Source organism: Raphanus sativus, chromosome 4, assembly GCF_000801105.2.
Source record: "Raphanus sativus cultivar WK10039 chromosome 4, ASM80110v3, whole genome shotgun sequence".
In the NCBI taxonomy this organism is placed as follows: Eukaryota; Viridiplantae; Streptophyta; class Magnoliopsida; order Brassicales; family Brassicaceae; genus Raphanus; species Raphanus sativus.
In genome coordinates this window covers 2,021,228-2,035,966 of record NC_079514.1, presented here as the reverse complement: position 1 = coordinate 2,035,966, position 14,739 = coordinate 2,021,228, and the positions used below count along the sequence as shown (strand labels likewise).

The window sequence follows — 14,739 nt, the reverse complement described above, 5'->3', positions numbered from 1 at the left end:
GGTATGACAGCCACTCATGAGACATTGTTTTATAGTTGAGATGATGTACACAAATTCATTATCAAAACATGTTTCTTCAAATCCCTGTGGGGGTTTTAGTCACCAAAAGATAATTTTGATTTACATGAAAAACAGAAAAGCTAATAGTTCATGCTCCTATACTTGCCAAATCCTGAAAACAAAAGCAGAATCTATAGAATTATATCTATTTATATGCATCACCACCATCTTCTTCTGAAATGTTTGACAAGAACTTTGGCAAGGATGTGATTCGGGGGAGGTGGAAGAGCAAATCACTGAACGAGTCTTTTCTTAACATACCCTGTGGTTTGCTGCTGGAAGCAGGATCAGCAACTCTGTTGCTGTTGTTGCTGTTGTTGGCAGGCACTGTCCCATTCAGATCATGGACTTCAGACTTAAATCCATCAGAGACTTCAGTATTGAGCTGTGAGTTTGCAGCAACGTTGGGATCCTTGTACAGGAGGTTGAACAAAGAGTTAACCCTTGGCATGAGAGACTTCTCGTCTGGTGCATCGAACTGGATATTATCACTAAGCAATTGCTGTTTCAAGATCTCAAATTTCTCCATATGTTCCGGATTATTTCCACCAGCGGAATCAGAGAGAAGTCCAACAAAATCGCTTACTGATATGGATTGTTGCAGTCCAGGTACTTTTATCTGACTCGAATCAGTTATGTTTCTTGAATCAGACAGTAGTGCAACCAAATCACTCACTGACATAGATTGGTTTAGCCCAGCTGCTTCTTCAGCCTGATCCGAATCCGTAGTGATTTTTGTATCACAGAGAACTGCGAGGAAATCACTCAGTGAGATAGATTTGTGTAGTCCGATCTGACCACAATCCGTTGTGTTTCTTGAGTTGACTGCTTCAGCATCCCCAACTCCTTCATTTGCACGAGCATCTATCACTAGAGATGATTGAAGCAAACAAGTAGAAAAAGAAAAAAAAACAATCTTAGTTTAGCAAAAAGAAAAAGGAAAAAAAACTCCAAATGTGCAGTTATCACAATACCTGAGCTGGGGGAAGGTGCTTCATGAGAGAGATACATATGTTCAGATGATGACTGAGCCCCAACAGGAGATGCTATTGAAGGACCTGTGCTAAGATTCAAATTCCCATAAGGATAGCCCTGTGGTTCACTTGGATCCTCAAAGATAGATTGCCGAGTATCAAAGCAGGGAGAGTCCATAATTATCTCTGGCTCACGGCTTAGATGGAACAGGCGATGATCACACTGCACAAGCTTCTCGAAATGTTTGTTCATTATCCCTTGAGCACATTGCAGAAAATGCAGCCTAACAAATCACATTAGAGACTATCATTATCTGAAGCTAGGAGAGTGCATCAAGATTATTCAGTCACAAAATGCTATTTTTTTTTTGCAATTACCTGTACAAGCTGGCTTGGCCATCGGTAAAGTCTGATGTTGCCTGCCACAGAGTATGCTTTCTAGGCTGTGGGTTGGTTTCCCGGAAAAATAAGGGCGGCCTAGAAAGCTGAAACAAAGAAAAAAAGATTAGAGTCGAACAAGAGGCTAGGATATGCAAATGAAAGTGAGAATATTCTTGTACCACGAGGGTCAACGTTCCAGGTCCATCTTCAGGACAGTTTGCCTTCAAACCCGTAATATCCGACCATTGGATCTCGATTTTACTCTTAAGACCTTGTTCCAGCACTTCCCAAACAAGTTTATGTTTTGCAAAGTAACACTTCGCCACCAAATCACCTTCATACCTTGATTTATACTAAAAAAAAAAAAAACAGAATCAAGTCAGATTCTGAAAGCACCATGAAACATATATCTAAAACAAAAAAAAAAAGCAAATCTCACCTCCCAGTTCCCAATCTTCAAAACCGAAGCAGTAAAGTTGGAAGCTTTCAGCTTCTCAATACTCCCTGGAGCTAACGCCGCTCCAGCTGATGATGCAGCATTGATACATTTACTCTCTTTCTCAGCTTTCGGGTCACCACTCTGCGTAAGCCTCATCTGTATCAAATCCAACAAAGACGGACTCTTCCTAAGGCTTAGTCCAAGAGGACTCGGCTCATCAAGAGGGTTATACTTAGCCGCTGCCATTGGGACGACGAGCTTGTCCCACCAGAGCTCCATAACTAATTCGTTTCAAAATGAAAAAAAAAACATATAACAAGCTAAAGGAGCAATCTTTATGAAATAGGCAGTGAAACTAAACAGATAAGCTGATAAGAAAAGGAGAAAGGACAAAACCCTAGATCGTTTGTTGAGAGGACCGTGCTCTTCCTCTAGACCATCCTCCACGATCTCCAGCTTCACCGGAAACTCATCTCGGCGCTTCGCCGACAATTCAGACTCCGATCTCCTCATTTCCACCATCAAAACAAACACGAAACCACTTTTTTAAAAACAACCAAAATCGAATAAGTCAATCAATCAGCTTACGAAATCACCGAAGAAAGGAAAACAAAAGTCAGAATCTTTGGCAGAGGATTTGATTTGATTATCAATCAGCAAACCCTATCAATTTAATAGATCCGATTGATTGACAAAAAAAAAAAAAAAGAGGATTCCCCTGGCGGCTATCGACGCGTATTTCCCGCGACTTTAATGCCACGCGCTGTCGTTATTTGAAGTGCTGAAATTCCCAAATTATCCACCGCTCGTACCGTTGAATAGAGGGTTGTTTAGTCATTTCAGGTTCTCGCTGGCGAACAGCCAGTAGTTCTTGGTATATTTGGGTGGGTCCCGTATTTGCTTATTCATACGACGGCTGTAGATGGAGAATTTGCCACGTGTTTCTCGTCTTCACTTCCTAATTAACTTTCCATTTTTGTAGTCACTAGTCAATAAATGTTTATTTTAAGCCACTTATGGTAATCTAACTTACATTAGTTTCAATCTTATCTTAATCCTATAAAATTGAAATCAACTTTTCAGTATTTGTGAAAAGCTGAACAAGAATAAAAGTGCAAGCATACAAGCTTTATATTTTTGAATGAGTTCCAATTCTTTTTATAAAAAAAACATACAATTTTTTAGTTGTAGCTGTAGAAACAAGGCTTCAAAGATTATTTTAAAAGCAAGCAGAAGTGATATAGTTTCTTGAATTTATGCTTTGAATGTTACTAAAACATATTATCAAATAACCAGTGATCACCTTATAAAATACAAAACTGGAGCATACTCATTTTCATCTTGTTTTGTTTTACTAAACATATATTTCGAATGTGCATAATTGCAAGAATTATCATCTTTGCACGTCCCATATATTGAATACAGAAAGAAACATCCAGAACTAGAATAGTGCATTGTATTTTGATGATAAATATAGTATACTAATAACATTTACTCGTACACATAAGAACATATTCTGATTAATTAAGATCGCAAAAAGTTTTTAAATGATTTTGATCCAACAATATATTCAAAATGTTATAGGTCCTTTATCTACGGACGTCCCTCTCCTATGGAATGGCAAATGGAGAGAGAGAAAAAGAGAGACTAACGGCTATTCTTGTCAAATTATAAGTCGTACACAAACAAACAAACACAGAGATATATCCTCTTGTGGTTTCTTTCTCCTCATCGCTATTTTTTTGTTTGTATGGGATCTTATTCTTGATTCAAGCTGAACATCGTCAATATAGCAACCTATCAACCTTGTAAATGGAGGATGATATAGTAACCCTTAAACTTTCCTTGATCTTTCATTAAAAGAATAATGCCTGTGCCAGATCCACAGGCGGGGAGGGCATTCATCTGTCTCATTACCTTGTTTCTTTTCTTGTCCATAGCTGTCGGAGGAGGTTGTCTTATTGCATACACAATCCTCCCTTACCCACCAATATGGCTCTCTTACCTCGGCATTTTCTTTGTTTGTCTCCCTTGGTTCTTTTGGATTCTAACCTTTGTATACCGCATCGTTTCACGCACTTTTGGATTTAGGATGGTTATTGGATCTGGTGGTAATGATAACACCGCAAGCAGAGAGACCATGCCATCTGATCTTGACCCTCCTGAGAAATCATTAGAACCTCTTGATAATGATAATCCAGAGGATATAGCCAATCCACAAGGCCAAGTTCTAGTGTCTATGGAAGGGAACCAATCGAAGAAACGAATGTCAACCTCTAGTGTTGGTTCTCATGAAAGTGAGATGCCACTAGCCATTTCTATGGCCTCATGATCATAAATGTTTTGATACAAAATGTGATATTGCCATAGACAACATCAGTGAGATGCTACCAAGATTTGTAGCCTCTTCAAAACATGGGATTGTTTGTTGTTTTTAGATTTATAGAGTAGATCAACATCTGGTATTCATGAATTTATGTAATTTTGTATATATTTATAACTAGTTTGGTAATGTAATTCTATTGCAAAGCCTTCGATTTTAGGGCTGACAGTTAGAGTTTCTTTAACTTGACAAACAAGCCAATATATTTGAATGTTGAGTACCAAATGCTGGCATCTGCAAATGGGTTAGTTAATGATCACATGATAATAACAAGAAGAAAAAAAACAAGTTTCTTCCGGTACATCCGATGAAATTGGAACAATACAAATAAGATTAAAATAGCCTCTCTGCAAAGATGACATGCAAAAAAATCGAAAATGGTCCAATTGTTTTGTTCAAAAAACAAAGATTCAAAAGACAAATGGAAGTTGAATTCAGACAAAGTGTACAGGTCATGGGAGAATGTTTGGTTTGTTACAGGTTATTTATGTGACATGATTCTACAACAAAAGTTATGTTAACTACATGTCTCTGATAGCATTTCACTTAAGCCGAACATGTTATACACACACATTCAATGGTAGACATATAATAATGATAAAATAACATTAAAAAATACGAATAAAAATGAAATCGTAATAGATTTGTTTTGAAATTTATTTATTTATTATGATTATTAAAAAGATTCGTGTTATAGTAGGGCTGTTCAATATGGCAAAACCGAACCGTACCGAACCGAACCGAATCGAAATAGACAATGTGGTTTGGATTTGGTATATACCATACAAACCGAATGGATGTAATTTTCTAAAAACCGTAGGATTTGGATATGGTTTGGTATATAACCGATAAAACCGATAAAACCGAATAAAACCGATCAAAAATAGAAACATGTAAATATGTATATATTTTATAACGACATATGAAAGTCATAAGTTAATTTGTTTGCTAATAACTATTACCATATTTTTACAGTAATAAAGAAGTCATGATTTGTAAAACATTTGAAGTATAATTAAATAACAATTCATCGCAACCGATGCTTCTTATTTTTAGTCTTCTTTTTGATATTTTTTCTTTATTTTAGCATTGACTAAATTGAAATAAAGATTATAAATTTGATGGACAATAATTAGTAGAAATTCTTCACAATTTTTTTAATCTATAAATGAACAGAGATTCGTATTCAATCGAAGAAACATGAATTTGATGAACGCTAAATATGGAAGAATATAAAAACTTTCTTTAGTGCTTCGTGCTTCTGTTTTGTTTTTAGTTTTTTTTTACTTTTATTCAAAATTTTGAGTTTTGATTTTAATTCTAGATTTGATTATTTTATTAGATGGTATAAGCGTTTTTTATTTTTTTGTTCTTTTATTTAAACATATAATATTTTTTAATAAATGACTGTGTTGACATCATGACTCTAAAATTCATATAATATGATCACAAAATAAAGAATTATGTTTTTTGGTATAAAACCGAATAAACCGAAAAACCGACAGTATATAAACCGAACCGAACCGAAATAAATATGGATTTAGAATGGTACTTGTATTTTACTAACCGAAATACCGAAAAACCGAAAAAACCGAACCGAAACCGAACCGATATCCGGATTGAACACCCCTATGTTATAGACAGAAAAAAAGCATAACTTAATTTTAGAACCTTAAACCAGATCAAAATCGAACCAGACCAAACAAACCGGTTTGGACACCAATAATAGTAACCGGGAGTAAAGCGAATTCAATTTTAATACGATAGGATAACTCTTCGGAACAGAAACGAGAGAGAGCTTGTGCGTTATTATGTCTCTCTCCCAAACTCTCTTCACTCCTTCGTTCCTCTCATATACCAGCAATGACCTGCGAATTCCTTATCCTAGACCAGTACTCTCTTATCCACGTATCCAAACAAACCGTATCCTCTGCGCGGCGAAGCGAACTGGAAAACGGAGATACCCTTCCGAGAGGAAGAAGCTGAGAACAGAGAAGAAGGAAGCTGCGGCAAAGGTTAAGAACAAGCTCGAAGGTGTCTGGCGTCTCTCCAAGCTCGGAGTCCCCGTCGGAGACGACCCTGGAAAAGATTCTCTCGGAATCTCACAAGCGTTGCTTCAAGCCATCGCTAAAGTCATCGAGTTTCCGGTGAGTTTGAAAAGTTCCAAACTTTATATGCAAAGTTCGAAACTTTATCTCCTGTGGAATCTTCAGGTTGCTTCTATGTTGCCAGAAGAAGCTTTTTCTGTGGTGAGGAAGTCTTTTGACGCTAGGAAGGTATGTTACGGTCTGTTTGGTTGGTTCCATATGTTATTGTTATGGTTAGAGAGTATCAAGTGAGTGTGAAAGTTTTCATATTTTTTTGTTTAGATTCTGAAAGAAGCTAAGTTTGTGTATACTGTGGACTTGGATGTGAAGACGCTTCTTGAGTTAGAGCCTCGTGCTCATGATTTTATATTCCGGTTAGAGCCCAAGCTTGGGCTTGTTGAGCATCTTCCTCCCGAGAAGACTGTTTCGGGTGACTTGATTAGTGTAGTAAACGAATGTAGAAGAATCAACGGTGATGCAGCAGCTGGAGAGCATGAACCTAAGGTTATCAACGGCAATGGTGGAGGAGGAGGAGGAGGAGGAGGAGGAAGAAGCAAACCGAGGATTGCAGTTGTTGGTGGTGGTCCGTCTGGTTTGTTTGCAGCTCTCGTTCTTGCAGAGTTCGGTGCTGATGTGACGTTGATTGAAAGAGGGCAAGCAGTGGAAGAAAGGGGACGTGATATAGGCGCTTTGGTAGTTCGTAAGATCTTGGATATGGAGAGTAACTTCTGCTTTGGCGAGGTTTTTAATAAAAACTTCTTCTCTTCAGCCTGTTGCTGGTTTGTTATTATCAAAGTCATATACTTTAGCACTTATGCATTCGCAGGGTGGTGCAGGTACTTGGAGTGATGGAAAGCTCGTTACTCGAATAGGGAAGAACAGTGCCACTGTTTTAGCGGTTAGGATCCTGAGACTCCTCCTAGTTGGTAAAACAAGTTTTAGTAAAAATGTGACCGTATCTTTCAATTGTTGCATGCAGGTGTTGAAGACGTTGGTTCGTTTTGGTGCTCCTGATAACATACTGGTCAATGGAAAGCCTCATCTAGGAACAGATAAGTTAGTTCCGTTGCTCCGTAATTTCAGACATTATCTTCAAAGCGCAGGAGTAAGTTTCAATAACAGTTTAGATTGAATTAAAAGCCTTGTGAGCTTTCCTCTTTAAATCGCATATTTGCTTAAGCAGGTGAATATCAAGTTTAGGACTCGTGTAGACGATCTTCTTGTGGAGGATTCTCGTGTTGTTGGAGTCAGAGTCTCGGACTCAGCAGACCATTTGCAGAGTAGCACCTCCAAGGATTTAAAATTCGATGCGGTTGTTCTCGCAGTTGGTCACTCAGCACGTGACACTTATGAGATGCTTCTTTCTCGTAATGTGGAGCTGACTCCAAAAGATTTCGCCGTAAGTTTTGTTATATACGTATGTTGTATCTTCTCTGGCTTGGTTTCATCATATGTTTGTGTTGGATCAGGTTGGTTTGCGCGTTGAGCATCCTCAGGAGCTAATTAACAGTATACAGGTTGGTTTAGGGTTAAACTAAACAACAGATATCTTCACTGTATCATTCAGATCCCATGTGTTTGCTGAAGTTGTGATGCTCTTCCTTTGCTATGTAGTACTCAGATTTAGCTAGTGAAGTTCGTAAAGGACGAGGTAAAGTCCCAGTGGCGGACTATAAGGTTGTTCAATACGTGAATGATAAAGACGAGGAACTCTCTCAGTCTTCCTCAAAACGTAGTTGCTACTCCTTCTGCATGTGTCCTGGTGGTCAGGTACAGAGTGTCTTTACTGTTTTGTTCTTAAGAACTATCATATGAATAAGACCGTTTCTATGTATTTTGCAGGTTGTTCTCACCAGCACAAACCCAAATGAACTCTGCATCAACGGCATGTCGTTTTCTCGCCGCTCATCCAAGTGGGCTAATGCTGCACTAGTCGTCACTGTCTCAGCAAAAGACTTTGATCTTCTCAATCTTACTGGACCCTTAGCTGGGATTGAGTTTCAGGTATCAATCTGAATGTTGATTGTATGACTCTATTACTTTGATCTCATTTTGATCTTTTTTTGCTTTTCTTTAGAGAGAGTTTGAAAGAAGAGCGGCTATAATGGGTGGTGGCAATTTCACAGTTCCTGTACAAAGAGTTACTGATTTTCTGGAAAGCAAGTTATCTGGTAAACAACCAGTTTCCTTTCATACTCAGTTCACATTATATTTGTTTAACTTGTGGTTTGTTTTTAAGTGATTTGGTTATTCTTGTGCTGTTAACACAGAAACACCTTTGCCTTCATCAAGCTATAGATTAGGAGTGAAGTCTGCAAACTTGCATGAACTGTTTCCTGCTCATATCACAGATTCTCTTCGACAGTCTCTCTCTATGTTTGAGAAAGAGGTTTGTTCAATATTTTTCACATTGCTATATAAACAAACCTGTAGCTTCTGTTTTTCTCTAAAACATCTGAACTTTCAGTTACCGGGATTCATCTCAGAGGAAGCACTCCTCCACGGCGTAGAGGTATTTTAAATATATATAACTTGTTCTGAATCAGTCTACTATTCAGACAAGTGATAACAATGTGTTATTTAAAAAAAAAACAGACAAGAACAAGCTCTCCAGTTAGGATACCTCGAAGCAATGAGACATACGAGAGCACGAGCTTGGAAGGTTTATACCCAGTGGGTGAAGGAGCTGGGTATGCTGGTGGGATTGTAAGTGCTGCAGTGGATGGTATGTTTTCAGGTTTTGCTGTTGCGAAAAGCTTTGATCTCTTTGATGGAACCGTAGAGTCGGTTATTGGAAAGGCTCAAGGTGCTGGACTTGTAAAGTACTAATGATGATGATGATGTTGAAGAAGAAGGAGAACATCAATGAGGACTCTGCTTCTTCCTCTGTATTTTGCTGTATCAAAAGCTTAAGAACTGATACATATTATACATCGACTGGAAGAGATTTTTGCCTTAGAATTATGTTAGTAACCCAAACATTAGGAGTTAAGAAAGTAAACTAGTGTATTTTACAGCGACTTTGTTTTTTTTTTTAATTCATTTGATCTCTCTTCCTCAGTATGTTATGATATTTTACTTCATCTTTGATTAGTGGTTCATCAATAGCATAGGTGTTAAGTCGTGTTCTTTCATTTTTCCGGATTTGTTGATGTGAACCAAAATATATTCTTGAGAGATCAAGACTTTGGCGAGAAGTAATCGTCTCAAGAGCATGAGATGAGGGCCGCATAAAAGCTACACGCGGAAGACTTTTGTATCAAATGTCACTTTAAACAAATCACACGTTAGAAACTCTTTTCAACGTCGATATGGCGAATCTATATGTTTAACACAACCGGTTCAAAAGGTTTGAGTCGCAAGTTATACCACTAAAATTTGGCTAAATTAAAAACATTTTTGGTTTCGTGATCACTCTCTTCAGCCTTTCTTGTGGCCATTGTCACGCTTCGCAGTTGGGTGTGCTATAGGAGATTTGGTTAATTAGATAACAAGAAATAAAGAAGCAAAAATACCCATACAATATCAATTTCTGTATATATTTATTCAGATTATAGAATTGTAACAACATAGAATTGTATCTAACTAACAAATTTCATCTGTAGATTCTTATTGAAATATACTAATATTTATTTATTTATGTTTTAAGAAAGGATTATATTGAATATCTTGGTAGACAATATAACTAAGATTTTTGTTTTTATATATAGGTAGAAAACGTTAATCTTGAGATTTCTGGAGAAATTGAAGCCACGAAAGTAGATGAATAGATATTTGTGCTAGGTTCAATGATCCTGAAAAAAAAATTGTCAGTACATACATGTGTAGCCAGTATAAAAGAAGAGTGGAGAAAGAAAGATGATTTTGTTTTTTAATATTGATAATGCATAGAAGTCTCCAAGTGGAAGTAAATATGAAGCAAGACTCCACGAGATAAGGGACACACAAATGAAGAGAGACAAAGGTCTATAGAAAGCTTAAGATCATATGATATGTCCGAATCATCTCATGTGCAAACTTTATTTAAAAAATCTATTCTTTTTTGTAAACAATTAAAAATCTATTCATTGTTTCTAAAATTTGTTATTTTATTGGAACTAATGTGCTGAACCTTATCATACTACAAGAATCGACCAAAATAGTGAAACTCATTGATTAGAAATAAAGATATCGAGGTATTGTATTTTACTATTGTGTGCTCTGATTATGTTATGCATGTATATTTAGATAAAGAACGTGTAGACGATTCTGAGGGCGATAACGTAGCCCCTTAAGAGTTAAGAGAATAAACAATGCAATTAGCCATTAGAATATTAATGTGTCAAGTGAACCATATAACGTATTGTGTTAAAAAACCATATAACTAGGGATGGCAATTGGGCTCTCCCGTCCCGTCCCATCCTGAACCGCTGCGGATTCGGTTTCTAGCGGTATACGGCGAGCTTGTTCCGCGCGGAATGCGGTCCTCAAACTAGCTGCCCAATCCTGTACCGCAAAATATGTAGGCCTTTGCGGGCCGTCCTGCGGGACATCGAATATTACATTACTTGTTTCTACATGCACAACCAAACATAGACAATAATTGAGTTTCAGCTTGCACATGATCGAGCATACTCTTACGAGATTAATACATTAAGCTTATACAAGAAAAATATTTTTATTATCATTTATGATAGCTTGAAGAAGCTCCACCGGTGCAGATCAGAGACGCTTGGAAGACCAGAAATATCATCAACCCTAAAACCACCATTAACAGAGCTCCATAATGTCTACTCCCCTTCTCTCTTTTTCTCTCTCTCTAGTGAAAGCATAAATGGACACTTAGGATTGCGGGTCTTTAAAATCCCTCGGTTTAATCCATCCCGCTTTCGACCCGTCCCGTTTTAAGCCCATCCCGCTTTGAACCCATCCCGTTTTGAGCCCGTCCCGCGAAGCCCGCAATTTTGCGGACTTATCAAATGGAAGCCCAATCCCGCCCCGCAGCAAGCCTTTACGGGCCAGACCCGCGGTCCAGGTCCTTGATTGTCATTCCTACATATAACGTACAATCCATGTGGTTTGCAGATTTTTTTATATGCTTAATTTGAAAGATTTTTTCATAATCAACTATGATATATGTATAATTAAACAAGGAATTTTAAAAGAAACTTGGTTTGGAGCTAGCTACTGTCAGTGTTTGGTAAATATTATTTTCACTAGGATAAAAAAAAATAGAAGAGACCAGACACATTTATCATGAGTAACCATCATAGTTCCATTTCTGCATTGTTTGTTTTTTCAAATTTGAATTGCTTGTGTGAGAGCTCTTTTCCTTTTAACACTTGTGATTATAGGTAAGGTTAGGTGTGGAAGGTGAGCAGCTGTAAATTAAGCTTTCGGCGAAAATGATAATCTGTATATATACAAAAAGTGTTAAAAGAAAGAACGAAATAATCATCAGCTCGATAAACTTTTGTCACATTTGATCTCGAATGCAATCTGATGTCTTGCATATTTCCATTGTTTTATCTTCATATTTGCATGCATTTTGATCATCTAGAATAGGATTTAGGCTTGTTAGGTTGCATTTTGCATACATAAGTCTTTATCAGGTGTTGGAGTACCACATGGAGCATTTGGGATGCATTAGAGACTCAAAAGAAGCAAAAGGAGTGATTTAGAGACGTTCAGGGCCGCAGCGACTACCTTGCAGCGGGTCTAAGCAGTCGCTCCGACCTCATCACCTGGAGCGACCACGCCCCAGCGGCTCCCACCACCCGCTGCGTCTTGCCAGCCTGGAGCGGCTTCATCCCAGCGACCCGTGCTGCTCGCTCGTCTTCTTTGGAGCGACCATGCGGAGCGAGTAGAGCCGGTCGCTGCGGATCATCAGCTGGAGCGCCTTCGGAGCAGCGAGGAGTGCTGCTCGCTCGTCCCATTTGCAGCGACCGATCGGAGCGGCTGTCTCCACCCGCTGCGCTTTTTCCCTGGAGCGATCCCGAGCCAGCGAGAGGACCAGCTCGCTCGTCTCATTTGCAGCGGCCGCGTGGAGCGACCCCTCCTGGTCGCTCCGAGCCCGTTTCATCTCGAACTTAAACATTTCTCAGGGGCATTTTAGTCATTTGTATGCACGTTTTTCTGTTCTAAAACCTAAGTTTAAGTATTGTGTAAGCCATCAGAGGCTAATCTATCTTTTGTTACTTGGTAAACATCAAAAACTATTGGAGATTTCATCTTTTGAATCATTGATTCTCTTGTTCTTATTTTATTTCTTGTTGATTTCTGTTATTTCATCTCTGTTTATGATCAATCTGAAACTCAATATGAGTTTAAGAATGATTATGAACTTTAGTGAGTAATCCACCATTGAATTCATGGGTTAGGAAGATTTAGGGTGATTAAGTTAGTTCTAGGATGTTTTAGTATAATCAAACCTTATTCCTTGCCTAGGAGAGTATTCATAATGCATCTGATGAGTTGGCCTCTCAAAAGTTGATCTTTAGACATCTCCCACCCACAAGGTGTTCGATGATATGTCTGAGTCAACTCTCCTAAGCTCTTAACACACTTTACCAAAGACATTTGTTGTTAAGGGTGTTAAGATAGCCAATAGACTTGTTTGTTAATGATTGCTTTTATATTATTCAGCCAAAGACATTTGATGTCTGAAATATGTTAGCAAATGAGCATTCATCTAGACATAGAGTTTGTTTAAGATTGTGTCTAAGCTTAAGGTTGATTAGTTTGATTGATTGTTGCCATCCTTAGTTCGAAACTTGATCACCCAAGGTCTAAATTCCTATACCCATGAGTTCTCCTTTCTCATAAAAGAAAGTTCTTTGATTTACTGTTGTTATTGTTTAGTTACTGCATCTTAGGTTCTAGAAATCATCAAATCTTCGATTGCACTTAGATTAAGGAAGTACTTGTATTCTTGGTGCTTTGAATCCCTTGGAATTGGTTCGACATTTCACTCATATTACAACATTTGTTTTAGGAAATTTGAAACTCCTAGCATCAAATTGGCGCCGTTGCCAAATTCCGAGTTGATTTAAACATTGAGATTTAGTCACTTACTTGAGACTAAGTCATTTTTCTTTTTCTGTTTACTGATTCTACATTTTCATCCCTCTTTTCATTTCAGGTGTATGAACTTGAGGAGCAAGGGCACATCAGACCTAGTTCCACTTGTACCTGACATCAGAGCACTTGAGAGAGGTATATCCAGACAGAGAAGAGCTCAGCAGGACATCGATATGGATCCACCTGCAAACGGTCAAGGGGTTAACCCTCAGCACCCTCCGCGACCTGCTCGACCGATTGGTACCTATGACCGTCCCAACATCAATGGTCATAGGCTTGGCATTAGAGCCCCAGCTGTGGAGGCTAACAACTTTGAGGTCAAACCAGGACTCCTCAACGTGATCGAGAACAACAAGTATCATGGCTTGGCTGTAGAAGACCCATTTGATCACTTGGACAAGTTTGACAGCTACTGTGGTTTGTCAAAGACCAATGGTGTGTCCGAGGATGCCTTCAAACTCAAGCTATTCCCTTTCTCTCTGGGAGATAAGGCACGTCAGTGGGAGAAGTCTCTACCTAGCGACTCCATCACCACCTGGGATGACTGCAAGAGAGCATTCTTGGAGAAGTTCTTCTCTACTTCAAGAACTGCTAAGCTAAGAAACGAGATATCCAGTTTCCAGCAGAAGAACTTGGAAGGCTTCAGTGAAGCTTGGGAGAGATTCAAGGGCTACCAAGCTCAGTGTCCACACCATGGTTTCTCCAAAGAGAGCTTGCTGAGCACTTTCTACAGGGGTGCACTTCCTAAGTACAGATCCAGATTGGATACTGCAAGTAATGGGTTCTTCTTGGGGAGAACTGAAGCAGATGCAGAGGAGCTGGTTGACAACATGGTGAAGAGTGACGCAGTCTACAGTGGAGACCATGACAGAGGAGATAGAACTGATGATAAGCAGACGAGGAAAGAGTTAAAGGCTTTGCAGGATAAGATCGACATTCTGATTGCTGATAAGGCTACACAAGAGCAGCTGAACTTCGTTGGTAACCCAGCACAAGAAGCACCTCCTGGTGCTAATGAAGTTGATGGTTTGGAGGGTCAAGAGGAACTGTGTTTCATCAACAACAATGGCAGTTGGTACAAGAAGGAGCCCAATTTTCAGTACAACAACTACCAACAACGATCTTACCCAAACAACCAGCAGAATGGTTACCAACCTAGGAGCAACCAGCAAGGCAACTCTCAGCCTCAGCAGAATCCTCCTCCTGGTTTTCCCAACAAAGGAAACCCATCTTCTCAGCAGCAAGCTCATCCTTTTAGTTCTGCTCCTCCAGCCAGCAGCACAGATATTCTACTGAAACAAATCTTGGAGTCTCAAACTAGAAGTGAAAAGCATGTTGGCTATGAGCTCAAGAATC

The 14,739-nt window shown here is 38.8% G+C and overlaps 2 protein-coding genes and 3 non-coding genes across 6 annotated transcripts; 3 read left to right on the top strand and 2 right to left on the bottom strand.

Annotated features, from left to right (window-relative positions):
• Positions 1-4: 4 nt before the first annotated feature.
• LOC108853991 (uncharacterized) lies at positions 5-2,546 on the bottom strand. Its single transcript, XR_008944927.1, has 6 exons — positions 2,251-2,546; positions 1,855-2,135; positions 1,595-1,768; positions 1,413-1,519; positions 1,035-1,318; positions 5-930 (listed from the first exon to the last, which is right to left on the bottom strand). It is a non-coding gene; the product is annotated as an uncharacterized LOC108853991 (transcript).
• A 1,030-nt stretch (positions 2,547-3,576) lies between these two features.
• On the top strand, positions 3,577-4,296 carry LOC108853992 (uncharacterized). Its single transcript, XM_018627474.2, has one exon. It carries the CDS (start codon positions 3,722-3,724, stop codon positions 4,184-4,186), a length of 465 nt encoding a protein of 154 aa, XP_018482976.2. The 5' UTR covers positions 3,577-3,721; the 3' UTR covers positions 4,187-4,296.
• A 229-nt stretch (positions 4,297-4,525) lies between these two features.
• LOC130512063 (U6 spliceosomal RNA) lies at positions 4,526-4,628 on the top strand. Its single transcript, XR_008945624.1, has one exon. It is a non-coding gene; the product is annotated as a U6 spliceosomal RNA (small nuclear RNA).
• Positions 4,629-6,015: 1,387 nt separating this feature from the next.
• LOC108835023 (uncharacterized) lies at positions 6,016-9,387 on the top strand. 2 transcript variants are annotated; one of them, XM_018608334.2, is made up of 13 exons: positions 6,016-6,384; positions 6,451-6,513; positions 6,607-7,065; positions 7,151-7,222; positions 7,304-7,429; positions 7,508-7,723; positions 7,794-7,841; positions 7,939-8,094; positions 8,167-8,328; positions 8,402-8,495; positions 8,595-8,713; positions 8,792-8,836; positions 8,920-9,387. In XM_018608334.2, the coding sequence occupies exons 1-13, from the start codon at positions 6,049-6,051 to the stop codon at positions 9,151-9,153; spliced, it is 2,130 nt and encodes a 709-aa protein (XP_018463836.1). In that variant the 5' UTR covers positions 6,016-6,048; the 3' UTR covers positions 9,154-9,387. The 2 variants fall into 2 exon arrangements, with proteins under 2 accessions (XP_018463836.1, XP_056864451.1); XM_057008471.1 differs by having other exon boundaries at positions 6,016-6,513.
• A 4,589-nt stretch (positions 9,388-13,976) lies between these two features.
• On the bottom strand, positions 13,977-14,083 carry LOC130512083 (small nucleolar RNA R71). The gene has a single exon (XR_008945644.1). It is a non-coding gene; the product is annotated as a small nucleolar RNA R71 (small nucleolar RNA).
• Positions 14,084-14,739: the final 656 nt, after the last annotated feature.

Coding starts and splice junctions, on each gene's coding strand:
- LOC108853992 (XM_018627474.2), top strand. CDS start 3,722: ATGCCTGTGCCAGATCCACAGGCGGGGAGGGCATTCATCTGTCTCATT.
- LOC108835023 (XM_057008471.1), top strand. CDS start 6,049: ATGTCTCTCTCCCAAACTCTCTTCACTCCTTCGTTCCTCTCATATACC. Junction 7,066..7,150: donor GTAACTTCTGCTTTGGCGAG/GTTTTTAATAAA, acceptor ATGCATTCGCAG/GGTGGTGCAGGTACTTGGAG. Junction 8,095..8,166: donor GCATGTGTCCTGGTGGTCAG/GTACAGAGTGTC, acceptor TGTATTTTGCAG/GTTGTTCTCACCAGCACAAA.